Here is a 13,982-nt window from a genome sequence, read left to right on the forward strand (position 1 = left end):
CATCCTGGAAGGATTCACTGCCGCTGCTACCTTAAAAATCCAGTGCTGCTGGCCTACGGTAATCCTAGAAGTTCTCTTGTCTTTGCTGTTGATTTGTGCTGTCTGATTTGAAGTAGCAGAGGACTGTGAAATTTGAAATCCTACTTCAGACCAACCAACAGTTTTGAGGATTTGAAGTATAACACAGCAGAGTGATCAAGACTCAGAAAAGAACCCCAACAAAATAAAACCAAAAAACCTCCACTCTACAGATGTAGTAAAGAATATTAAATCCTTCAGCAAAGGATATTTGAGAGGGAATCAAGATAGTAAAGATTATGCTCTGGATCACAATTTTACTGCAAGACTGTCTGTGTTGAAAATCTCATAAGAAAAGACTAGTGACTCCCCAAACTCTGAAACCAGCTAGTTCTTCAACAATATAGAGAAGCCTGTGGTAAAATAAAGGGACCTTTGCAATTCCTCCAAAACTCTGAATTATCCCTCTGCAGAGCCTCAGCTTCACAGTAAAACAATAGTAGCCACTAGGTCAAACCTTCTACTGTATGCAAGGAACTATACTGAATGGCTCCTTTCAAAACTTATCAAATTCTACCTTAAAATTAGTCAGACCACCATAAATCTAAAACGCTATCAGGTATGACTAAGAGCTCCTCTGCTGGCGTGAGCACTTCAATTGTACCTCTCATGAATGTAGCCTAACAGACCTGGCTACATGTATTCCAAAAGGTGGTGTGGTTAAGGGTGTGAGACTCAAGGTGTTTAGGGGCGGGGCTCCATTCCCAGCCTCAATCAAATTAATCTGGTATCACCTTCCAGAGAATTTATTCATCAAATGTGGGGGTAAAAATAGTTAACCCTCCTTATATCCATAAGGCTAACAGTGCAGGCGGATGTTGGTGAAAAAAATCAGCAGAAACATTATCTAAATGTACAGTTTCATGACTAGGATACTATGCTTTCTCCTACAGTAAAAGATATTTCCTGTCTCCTTTCCCCTCACTCCATTTCTCTCCCTGGCTGCAGCTGGCACTGCCTTTGAGTACAGCCATCATACTTCATTTAGAAATTATTTTTTCAGCTCACTGAACTGGAATACCGAGTTTAAGGTCCATATAATCATGCACAGACATTTTAGAGAAATTTGAAAACTGAAATTGGACTTTAAACAGAAGACTTACTGCAACATTAACTATAAAACTGCTAGCTCTCTTCTAGCAGCAGCTCCCATTTGACCATTTCTAGAGGAAATCTAGACTTAAGGGTTAGGAGCTTCTTTGCATACACATAAAATTGAAGTCCATTAAAGGAAAAATATATGCTCTAAGTACCTTGTGAATTATGTGTTTCAGTGTAGTGTTCGCCGCACGGGACATGCATAGGAGGCAGTATAAAAGGATGTTGTCTTGGCTGAAATAAAAGCACAAGGGGAGAAAAAAAAGCATTAGGAACTTCATTTGCTATAATTCTTGCAGCTGAAACAGGAAAAATGTTCTGTGTCCTTTCCACTGATTAATGCTCTTTCTTACCCAGCTAAAGAACCATGGTTTGTTATTTCTTTAAAGAACAGAGAATAACATTTTGTAAATTGTTTGCTAAATTTTGTTACAGAGCCCAAAGCTGACCAGTTAATACTCCCTTAACCTCAACCACTTCAGACAACAACATCCAGACTCCCAGTTCGCTTAGAACTTTTCAAAAGTTTATTAAAAGCCCTTGCCCTTGAAGAATTAAAACAAAACAAAACAATCATGCAATCGGGACAAAAGCAGGAGATGGAACAAATTCAAGGACCTAGAACACTGTGATACAAGCAATAGGAGCACATATGGACTTAAAATAACTCTGCAAATTGCATGAACATCAGATTCCCCAGATAATGAATTGGAACCTTCCTCCAACAATCTGCACTGCAACAAGCTTTTTAACACAAGTATCATGGGGCAATTCAGCAGGATCATCTCCAGCAAAATAAATCACAGCTGATGCCATATTCACCAGCTTTGTCCACTGGTAAACCAATACATTTTGCAATCGAATTTTACCACCTGCACTGTAATGCCCTGCCTGGTGTCACTGAGCGAAGTTTATGAAAATATACTCTGATATACGAAATAGGCAGAAAGAGAAGGAAGACGCTCTTTTCTCATTAATAGATCATCCTTAACAGCAGAATAAGGGCTTTTCATCTAGGCTGATTCAAGTAGTTCAAACTATTAAGGAATACTGTGGATGCCCAAGGCAAGAAAGAAACACCAAAGAATTTACCTTTGCATGCACATGAACAAAACGAGCACCACGCAAGTTAGCTACTGAAAAGGGGATGGGGAAAGGGTTAAATTTACATTTTCTATGTAAATGGGAAGAAGGAATGAGAATCAAAGAAACTGAGCGCACACATGAGTTTTCGTATACAAAATGGCTGTGTTAAGCCAGAGCTGGAAGATGACAGGAACAATTTCTGCTACAACAATTACTTCCAATGGTATAAACCCTGCTCCCACTGAACAATCTGGGCAAAGGAGCCTGCGCTGACAACATGGGTAGCAGAGCTTAGTCTGGAACAAACCGAGATGTTGGAAAGTTTACCAAATTGGGGGGCAGAGGAAAAATGCAAGGAAGGAGAAGTGACTTCTGCTGGGAGCGCACAGATCTGGAGCAGACAGTTTTCTTTTTGATAGGTGTTATCAAAGGTATCTGCAAGAAACTAGGGATTTATTTTTTTTTTTAATTTTTTTTAAGGTCCATCTGCCTCTTCTGATGAAACAGGAAAAGCTTAAGGTCTACAAAAACGTCAATATCCAAATTAAGGATCACTTGGATTTGGTTTTTTTTGTTTGTTTTGTTTTTTAAAATCAGCTATTTAAATCATCATATTAAGATCTCCTACTCTGAGGAGTTTTTGCTGGAAAACCAGCATCATTGGGTGGCCTGACAGAAAAAAACCCCAGCATAAAATGGCTTTAAAGTAATAGTTAATAAAATACAGATTCACCATGATGCCAAAACCATACAAAGGGTCTTAATCTGAAAGTAACGAACATGGTCCTCAGTGAAGTGGCAGAGCCTCAACCCAGAGATTCCCCTTCACTTCCCATTTATGACTACTGATTTATTACCATACAAGACAAATGAATAGGTAGGTGTATAAAGGTATGTACAGTGCAGACAACAGTCAGGAGGGCATTTCCCGCCCCCCCCCCCCGAGAGAACTGTTCCAACAGGTTAACAAAACATTTATGAAAAAAGCAGTTGAAAGTTCAATGCGAACGGTTAGCAGCTCACTTTTTATTTGATAAGCACACATTTCCCCCCCTCTTGATGTTCCTGAGACTTTGGGTTTTTTTAAAGACTTGTTACATGCAAATGTTCAAAACAAAGAGGCAGCAGGATGTGTTTTTCCTTTGAAAAAGTAGATTTCCATTTCTTGTATCTAATAGAGAATGCAGGGTTGGTTTTTTTATTCCACTTGTGATATATTTGAGGTCATAGCATAAGAATGCAAACCACATTTCATTTCTTCACCTTCCATTTTTCATAGTCATCCCTAGGGACCAAACTAGCAGATACCAAAAATACTGTAAATATGCCTCAGAGAGTGTAATACACAGCCTGTGAATTGCATCATGACACCTTAGAAACATGCTAAGAATGAAAGGACAAAGAAATCTGAAGCCAGCTACAACAGCTTTCCTGCCAACAGCTGGGAAACACAACATGCAACTTTTAGATCTAATGGACCATATATACGGACACAGAAAAATAGCCTGTGCTGAAACCTGCAAAGATAAAGCTATCCTAATATCACTATCTGCTTAAACCTAATTTTGGAGCATTTTCACAAGCTGTAGCCACACTGTGGGGATATGTTAAGAAAACATGCCAGCCCACATTAGCCTTCTGCCATGCAGCAATAGGCTAATGGAGTTATCACTCTGGGAAGGTCTACAAAGCAGGTATAACCTATATCACACACGAAAACTGGCAACCTGCATGTAGACACTATTGCCTTCTAAGGAATCAGCAGTGCTGTTGCTACTCTAATTTAACAGATTCTGAATTACTGACATACTAGATGTTAAAACTGGATCCATAATAGTGTCCTTAGAACTGATGGGGGGGGGGGGAGTGTGTGGAAAAAGAAACAAAAAAAAAAAAAAAAAAAAAAAAAAAGACTCGGACTTTTTTGTAAAGATCTCAGAAAAAAGTTGCTCAGTTTGGTCAGGCTTATAGTGTTTATGGAGATCAGCTAAATAGAAACAAATACAGTTTTTTAAAAAAACAGCTCTGAATCACAATACTGTACTGCTTATAACAGTTTTAGTTAAAATCACAGTAGCTTCACACAAAAATAGCCTCTTAACCCAAGGAGTTGGTAAATTGTAAGCAGACTTTATACAAACCCATGAGGAATGGAAGAAACGGGAAATGAGAAGCTGTAAAATTATATAATGACTAGGTCTTGATGTATACAGCACAAGACACTTCCAATTCTTTCTAGAGGATTATTTTCACTACATATTGAAATAACCTCAATCCATTAGAAAAGATGCTCAGTTTCTGCAGGGCAAATAAAAATATAATGCCTTGAAGACTGTAACTTTTAATACTCAATGGTGATATTATCCAGTTAAATTAATCAGCCTGGGCAGCCACACCCTTTAAATTCATTCCAATCATATTCCCTACAAGAAATAAGTTAATGCGCTTATATGAAATTTAGAAAGTATTCCATCTTACACAATGCCCCATCCCATTAGAAATGGTATAGACGTTCTTAAAGACCTCATTGAGGCACATACCAAGGATGACCTACTCCAAGTGGGCCGTCGCCGTATAGGGGGAGGAGAACTTGATTGTCTGTGGAAGAGAAAGTAAAAAAGAAATACTAGAAACTACAATATTTCAATTCTGATTCAAGAATGAATGGGGAAAAAACAAGAGATGAAGAATCTGTAAGTACTGCTCATTAATGAGATTAAAAAAATATAAATAAATGAAAATAATTCAGGTTGTTCTCTAAACACAGGAAGTGTTCCAGTTCTAAAATATACATGCCTTCTGTTCATTATCCTATTTGGCTTACTTGGAAACACAAGAAAGAAAAACTCTGGTTTAAAAATGAATCCAACAAGTCTCTTAAGCAATAAAAACTGAACATGGCACACAGGCACAGTCTCAGGTGACTTAAGGTGAACATTAAAACAATGAGAATTTTCTGAAATTCATAGCAAATCACTCCAAAGCAACACACACAGATCGGGAGGAGGGGAGCGGGGGGAGGGGGGGTTGCAACTGGTTAGATAATGCTAGCAGAGCCACATACAACGTTAGAGTAGCCAGGTGCAGTAGAAGGAACAAGGAGTGTGTGGGGCCGGGGAGGGGGCGTGAAGAAAAGAAAAAATAAAGAGGAAGGGAAAGAAACAAGTTGAAGGAGGCAGAAATATAGTGCTTACGTGAAGAGAGGAAAGGTGGAATTTGTCCTCTTAGAGTTTCTGATCTGGTGAATGATGTTATGTGTGATTAGAGGAAATGCACACGGGAAAACAAACAACTATCATTTTAACACAGAGGGCAGGAAAATTATTTGGCTAGAAAACACACCTTGGCATATCCTGTCATCAATGTCTGTGGCTCTAATGCAGAAGCTGATACCACATGAAACTGTGGTAAGGAGAGCAGTTCTAATGGCAAAAATACATAGAAACTTGTTCTTTCACTTGGTGACCTCATGGTGTCCCCTGTCTTTATCAGTCCAAATATTTCTAAGTTGTATATGAAGCCGCTGCATACACCTGGTTCATGGTACCCACAAACTTACGGCTCAGTGTTTAGAAATAAACATGATCAAAAGCTACTGCTCCTGCAGTCTGGATTAGGAACAGTAACAGAACAGTCCTTCTCTGTTGACCCCAATATACAGCTTCAAAGGAGAAATACTCCAGAACGACAGACCACGGTATTTTGTTTTCTTTCTTGACTATCACATGGGAAACAATCAGGAGCTTCCTTTGAACTCAATTCCTCTGAAACCACTAAAATTAAATTTAGGATTGGACTACGGAAATGCATTATATGCTGCTAAAAAATGTCTTTTCTGGTCTTTCACTCACCTCCCAAGAACTGTAAGAGCCACCTGAAATCTAATTAACACTTCTTTTCTGTAAGTTGAAAGATCAGTCTACACAGTTCACCTCACTGGTCTCTCCAATACCCTAACTCACCGTGTGTTAATATAATGTGTGTATACATAATATTAGACAGGTAGACCTTCCAATCTTCCCTTCATAATTTTGGCTTTATTTTCCAACAGATGGCATCACCCAGCTGAACAGATGGGATGTCCAGCCTTAACTAGAGCTGTTGATAGAGATGAGACTTCATATCTTTCCAGCTAAGCCGGTAAGTTTTGCAAGGAAGTCATGTTTTCATTGCTCTACAAACCCAGCACATCACGAAAGTTTCTCAAAATTCTAAACTTCTGAAAGTCAAATTTATGTCAAACTAAAACTGCTGTGTGCTGGCATAAATGAAACATCCTCAACTAAGAAACAGACTTTTGACTTAGAACTAAAGCCTCACAAATTCCTCCTTCAGTTAGAATGAATCCACCTGTGAGAGGACTAGCTAAAGGCCAATCCTCACTAGGTGCTCAAAGTAAGAGCCTAAAGGAGACTTTAGGTTCAGATTTACAGTCTCTGCGGCATTGTGCTAGTATGGCTATGCAGATTAACTTTCCCAGGTGTCCTCCCTTGTTTGGCACACGTAAGCAGCAGATAAATTATACTGCCCAAATTAGAAGTTGACAACCTGTGTTTTTCACCACCCTTGGCTGCTAGCGCATCTGCTACTGCAGTTCACATTTTGGCATGTTAACATATGTCACCTTTCACTCCAGTTTATGCTAATACTCTGGGTTATGAACGGCAGAGACCAAGGGCTTCAATTCAAGACTCTCTTTCAGATTTGGCTCTGCTTGGGGAGCATCAAAAGCCTCACAAGGCTTAGATTGAAATTTAATTCTCAATTGCTTTTTCTTGCTGGGGGTTAAAAAAAAAAAAGAAAAAAAGGGAAAGGGGCAAAGAACTGACACAAGTGACTAGAAAAAACAAACAAAACCAGACGTGCCAAAACTCAGATCAATTCCAAAGCAGGGTGTTAGAATACAATTCTGAAGAAAGAGTACTCACTCTGTGCAGATTTTATTCTGTTTGTAAAACTTGTGTCTTGCTGCAAACAGACGTGAAATATATTTGGCATTTTCAAGATCATCCTTTAAACACAAGAAAAAAATAGGAAAAAAAAAAGTAATCATTCATTTTGTTATTCTTTCCAAGAAGTAACAAAGAAGAGTTTTAAAAATCCAGTTGCAGTAACACTTGGTAAGGTCCATCATGTACAGAATCTGGCTGCCAAGAACTTGTCTAGTGCCCTCAAGAACATTCAAGGCATTGAATTACTGAAATATAGTGGCATGCCTTTACATGCTGCCACTTCACTGCTAAGTCACAGTAGGAGGGGACGAGGGACAACCACCAAAAAAAAAAAAAAAAATGGCTCAAGCTTGCTGGTCCAGTTTCTATACTGGCCTTGGTTCAGGGAGATGTGGAGATTTTAAACAGTGCAGAACAGCAATGCAGCCCTCTGAGTTCCAGTATGTGCACACATGATAGCTTATGCCCAGTTTCTACAACTGCTTATGCTGCTATATTTATGCCAGCGTGAAAGATAGTGAGGCACTGTGGATGTTTCATCCAACAAGCGCTTCATGTTTTTGCAAACTTCCCAGCATAGTATACTTCGGGATGCTTGGAAGAGAACACAAATATTGATGGCTACATGAAGTTAATTTCACTCTCTGCATAAAGTGAAACATGAACTTGAGGGGCAGGGAGGCGTGGTCCTTATGGTGAGTGAGCCACTTTTCCAAAGTGGAATTTTAAAGGTTTATTTTTTATATGAGTAGCTTTCTTGATCACACTGATTAGATCTTTTTCTTACTGTGTGAAAGAGCACATTCTCTTCTTTGTTGATCAACTCTAGAACAATTGAAGACTTGTTATGTGCTATATTCCCAATGTCATTCCACCTGTAGAGTAAAAAAATGCAGTAGTTTGCCAACACACACATTCAAACATTTCACAAACATATTAAGAATCCCTTAGTCAACATTAGTCTCATTTTATGGGAAAGCTTTTCAGTAGCTGTTTGGTGAAGAGACATGGTCAGAAAAATAAGGAAGTTATGCTCTGATTAAAGAAGAAACAGATATTCAGACCTTAACCCAAAGCAGGAGAGTTTATAAAAACACCAATTTGAAGACTCACCATAGAAATACATTGAAAATACATTAATGATAAACATTTTACAGAATTGTGGCATTTTCTAACTGCTTTAGCTTTTTTTTAAAAAAAAATACTGCCGTTCTTCTCCAAATGCTGTTTCCAACTTTCCTCCAGTGCCAATTCTTAAAGAAGGTTAAGTTGACAACATGGTTATGTAGGCTATGCATACCATGTTAATACTCTGGTTTTATGTTTGCAATCTTTTTTTTTTCCAAGTAATTGTCAGGTTACCCAAGATCAGAGTTATAATCTTCTTACAAATAGCTGACAGACATTTGCGTACATTGCATGCAATCCATGGGGATGGAAAGGACTTGTTTGTTCTGTTTGCAGCATGCATTCCTCTTCATGTCATGGCAGGATGTTTGAAGTGCATGTTTCCAAAGAGTAAGGATCCCAGCACCGACTATCATTTCTACATGTAAACTTCTTGATTTTGTCACCTGGCACACTTAAAAAATTAGCTCATTTCTTCTCAAAATTAGATATGCAAAACATCAGCTGTGTGAAAAAAGGAGCCCTAACATTTTTGAAGATGACCACTGAAAGCCCTTTTAAGGCAAAAAAAGCCAACAATCCAGCTTAAGTCTGATACAAAATTTAGCTACAGACTAAAAATTAGTGCAGCTCATAAACCATATTTTTTTGGCTGCACGAATGTTCATTTTCTAATAACAGGAACTAGTAAAAATCCACCTCAAGTTAAAACAACAACAATAACTGAAATACCCACCAGAACAGTAGCCAAGAAGAATAGGTGAAACCCTAGCCTCCCTGGAATCATGGAGATTTCTAGCAACATTTTCATACAGAACAAGCTTTCATAAGAAGTCACAAAACCCACAAAAAGTTAATGGAAAGGTTTAAGTGATTCTTAATAACCAAAACAAACATCAGAACAAATAAACAAGTGACACAGCCAGGCTTTTCAAAATTACAGAATGAGAAAATTCAGCTTTTTTTAAGTGGGGTACTTAAATATGGCAATCAGATTTTCAGAAATATCAAGTGCCTAGGCTGCCAGCTGTGAGGTTTAACAGATTTGCATTCAGAAGCATCAAAGAAGCAGACATAAAGGCAAGAAAAGAAAAGGGATCAAAGCCTTGTAAGTAGAATAAGATACATGACAGACAACTACATCTTTCTGGCCATCAAACCCATTCACAGACATCAGAACTTGTTCTTTATCACACCTCTTATGGCCAAGAGGCCAATCCTGAAAACAGTGATGTGACTACTCCTTAGTTAGAGGATTGGCACTGTTGAAGTCACATATGTAAGTAAGGAAAAAAACCCACACATGGAGCTCTCAAAAGCAAGTAGCTTTCAATGCAGAAGACCCTAGTTTTTACCTATAAATCACAGTTGTCCTTCCAATTCTGTTTTTTATGAAGATACCCATGAAGAAAATACCAAGGCGTGTGTCATTTCCATGATTATCCTGCAAAGAAAGGATAATATATCTAGTTTAATAAAGAAACTGGCCAATACATGCATATGAATGCATGCTGAACTACCGAAGAGAAGCCCTTTTCAGGATGAAGGCAGGACTAACCCTTGACTAACCTACATATTGCTGCTTGATCAGACCCCGATGTTCATTATTTCAAAGCAGTTAGTCCTTAACTAGATTCGTTCCGTTGATTAGTGACAACAGACAAAGGCTAAACAAGCCCAAGGTTCTTTATCACGCACAGCACAAACTGGCACTCATTGTATAATACCCCCCATTCCCTACCACTGTTATTATAGCTATCTAGAGTGTAGTATGGCTTGTAGCATGACTACCAAAAGCAATAGTTCTCTTCCACATTCATAGTATTTCTCCAGTTATCTGTTAAAACATGTAGAGATTTCAGAAAACCACACCTGGAGATGGAATCCCTCTCAAAAGCTATACTCTTCACGTCTCCTTTAAGTAGTCCAGGCAGAAGTTCACAGCATGTCACCCTAAAAAGTACTTGCATCTCTGTACAGACACAGCCTCCATTGGTTTTCAGCTATTGGGTTAAATATGCATCTGCATGCACCACAATGTCCACCGTTACTGCATTGTTTTTCAGAAGTTCTATTATTTTGTGCCTATCCATGTCTCCTTGTGGGCTCCTGTTCCAATTTGCAATCAGTGGTTTTCTTCACAATGCTTTTTTTTTTTTTTTTGGGCTACAGAAGCTTAATGCTGTGGACAGAGGGTTTTCTACATTTATCAACAAAACCAGCTCCCCCTCAGCTGCATATATAATACTTGATCCACACTTTAAAGCAGTAAATGAAAATCATGCTAATACAAGGAGTGTGGTTAAAAAGAGTTGCTAGAAGAAAGGATATGAGAGAAGTTAATGGACTACACATAAGCAAAGTCTAGAAACTGTCAGGCGCCCCTGCATTTTAAGAGATCAGATTGGAGCTGTTCTCCTGGCCTTGCTATACTTGATCCCTGGAAGGCAGCAATGGAATATCTGCACCTGTTTCTAACTACTAAGTGTTAGGCCTTTTGCAAACAAATGATGGATGCCAATTTTCAAGCTCCAGCCTACACATATGCCAGCATTCTTCCACATACACTACAAGTCAGTAGAGGTCCTACAGCTGATAGTCTTCAGTTTAGTCTGATTAGAGGACAACACATTCCTCTGCCTTGTTCCAGAGGCAGCTTTAAAAGGCAAAAATATTGGGAAAATGTTGGGGAAAAATGTATGTATTTGTACACATATAAATACATCTGTGTGTATACACACAAATATCTATATAGAAAGAAAAATGTATTTCTAATAGCATTTTCTAATAGTAACAGGAGAGAAATCTTTCCCTTTTTCTCTTTGAATGTAGTTCTACTTGCCTGCAAGGCCAGCTCTTTGATACAAGGGTAACACCTTCCTGCAATTTTGCTAAGCACCCAGTCCACTGTTCATATTTATCTTACTGACATGCAATAATATCTAATGATTATTCCAACACAGAAATGCTTTGCAGCAGCATGTAGCATTAATATGAATTAATTTGAGGAAAACATTGATTTCATTCATTGGCAATAAACATTCCATCATTTTTGTTGTTGGGTACAAAGTTTTTTGCTTTTTGGTTCCTGCCATTCAGGCCAATGTTGAGACTGGCCAAAGGGTCAATGTTGATTTCAGCAGAAAGGGTTTTTTGTTTAGTGTGGTGTTTTGTTTGTTTGATTTGGTTTAAAATTCCACTTAATCTTCAACTAGGAGAAAACCTGGTAGCAGTCCACCACTTACAGCGGCTGGGCTGGTTAGCAAAGAGAAACAAGTCATGTTGGCAACAGCAGTTTTCAGTTTCTCAGCACAACTTTATCACGGTGGCATGTGCTCCATAAGGCCAGACAGACCATCCATGGCAGAAAGGGGCTTCCAGCAAAGGGAAAGCAACTACAAATGCAAAATAAACCTTGAAACCCTCCCTCAGTTTTAAATGTGTGAAGGACCTGTGTGCACATACAGGAAACTAAGGAAGAGCAAAGTTAATGCCTGGTAAATAGCAACTGAGAAACACATGAAAAGGTCTTGTCTTCCTATCCTGCTAAAGAAGACCAAAGCTGAGGTTCACTTGCCCTAGTCACTCACCCTCAGAAAGCACCCAAAGAAAAGCAAAGAGCATCTCTTCTTGCCCAGTGAGCGGGCGCTAGCACACAGCAACCTCTTCTGTGAAAAGGATTTTCATGGAAAAGTAACACCGCAGGCCTAAGACACCCTCACGCCGCAGTGTCCATTCGAACTACCAGCAGTCATTTCACCCTCCAGAACAGTGAAACAAGTCCTGTCCCTTTTGGCCAAACACATCTTGCACATGTTCCAAAGGTGACTGCAGACTTCTGCATCATTTGATTCAGAGGTTCCTTTATAACATACACTAACATACCTTCACAGGGAAAATTTCCTGTCCAAAACCATCAAGGCGTTCCACTTCATTGATGTACATTAGCTCAGCCTCTGCTGCTGTAATACCACTGCAATTAGAGTAACAAAAGGCAGCAAAAGGTTCAAAAATATATATATACACAAAAAATACTAATGAAAAAATAGGAGATTCACAAACTACTTTAGAAGACACTTTGGAGATGCTGCCTAGAAATGCACAATACAAAACTAAATTTCAACATTAGGATCATAATCAGCAAGGGGAAGAATTTCACTAAATGTTGCTAAGGTAAGGTACAAAGCACAGTTCAAATTAAAGGAGGAACAAACTGAACTGATCCTATTACTCAGTTTCCTCTGTACACTTCAAATGTTTTCCAGGCTTTATTAAAACATCAGGCCATTGCATCAGGTTTTGTCTAGTTTTGGATGGCCAGTTTGAGCCATATGGGTCCTACATTTTGCATACTACACTTTGCAGAGCTATACTATTTGCATAAATAGTATACAAGTCCACTGAAGCTTCTTAAAATGACTTAAAAGGGAGGACATTTTCAAGTTGGCTGTTCAAAACCACAGGCACTAAATCCAAATGTTGAGCAGACTCTCTTTCATAATAGAGAATAAACCAGCTGAAAAAAACTTTTACACACGTGTCTACACATGCTCCTGTCACAGCTCAGGAATTCAGACAGATTTCAGTTCTCAAAAGCAGGTCAGAATAGATTGCAGGTTGCTCCAAAAGAAGGCCACTATTAATGTTTCTCCTCTTTGCTCCTCCTTACCACAGCTTACAAACAGAAATATAGGAACTGAACGAATACTTGGGAGAAAGAGGGAGAGAAAGGAGGTGCAATGTGATCTACCTGCTGAAGTGAGGATAAGTATTTGCTCTTTGTGTTGCAGAAATAGCACCAAAGAGCACAGCAGGGGAGGGAAATCTTTCCTTTCAAGTCCGTGAGTTAACCAAGATCACACAAGCAGTCCGTGGCAGAGAGAGAACAGAACCATGCCTGTTCATGGCCAGCCTGGAAACTAATCCTTTGGTTGCATCAAAGCCCCAGGCTTGCATTGAAACTCGGACTGAGAATCATCTTACACTCCGAGATTGGCATTTACCCCTTGACTACCATTTTCTGTCATGTAATGGGGAGTGCTGCACCCTTCACATAATATTCCTTTTGCATTTCACGTAATAAAACTTTAAATGCAAATTCACAACATAGCACAAAAGATTATTTCCAATGACATACAGGCACTGCCATTTTTCTAATAACAGCACTCTAGACATTTGAATACTTCCACCACCAAAACACCTAGATGACGTGAAAGAAGCTTGCTTACAAAGAAGGCATTTGTACTGAAGCACTAATAGATATACACCCTAGCTCATTAACTAGTAACACCATGTTGTATCTTTTCCACAACAAGACTTAAAACCCAGCTCCTGCTATTCTCATTTCCATTATATGGAGAGTGTGTGTGTGTCCCTGTCTCCTGAATGAGAGAAAACCCTTGGACCACCCCCAATCAAGTCACAGGGGCTTTTACCATCAGGATTTAAATGAAACCAAGAAAGGAGTCTACTACATATCGTAAATAGTATTACACATGCTCATTAAGCTTTATGGTGCAAATGCTCGTTTATTTAGGATTAAGCTCCTCAGCCATTTTGTGTTCACAGGAGGCAGGTAATCTTTTGTAATAGACTAATTAACAATCCAGTGAGACCTAGCACAGTAACAAAATTATGATA

General features: G+C 38.9%; 1 protein-coding gene across 1 annotated transcript in view; it reads right to left on the reverse strand.

The window, feature by feature from the left end:
* Positions 1-13,982, reverse strand: part of PTPN14 (protein tyrosine phosphatase non-receptor type 14) — a 121,523-nt gene that overhangs the window by 26,922 nt on the left and 80,619 nt on the right. Inside the window, exons 7-12 of the mRNA XM_037405310.1 lie at positions 12,228-12,315; positions 9,698-9,786; positions 8,002-8,089; positions 7,191-7,273; positions 4,803-4,860; positions 1,332-1,410 (exon numbers count right to left, since the gene is read on the reverse strand). Coding sequence (XP_037261207.1) covers positions 1,332-1,410; positions 4,803-4,860; positions 7,191-7,273; positions 8,002-8,089; positions 9,698-9,786; positions 12,228-12,315 — 485 coding nt within the window. The remainder of the gene's footprint in view (positions 1-1,331; positions 1,411-4,802; positions 4,861-7,190; positions 7,274-8,001; positions 8,090-9,697; positions 9,787-12,227; positions 12,316-13,982) is intronic.

This window comes from Falco rusticolus, chromosome 12 (genome assembly GCF_015220075.1).
Source record: "Falco rusticolus isolate bFalRus1 chromosome 12, bFalRus1.pri, whole genome shotgun sequence".
Classification (NCBI taxonomy): Eukaryota; Metazoa; Chordata; class Aves; order Falconiformes; family Falconidae; genus Falco; species Falco rusticolus.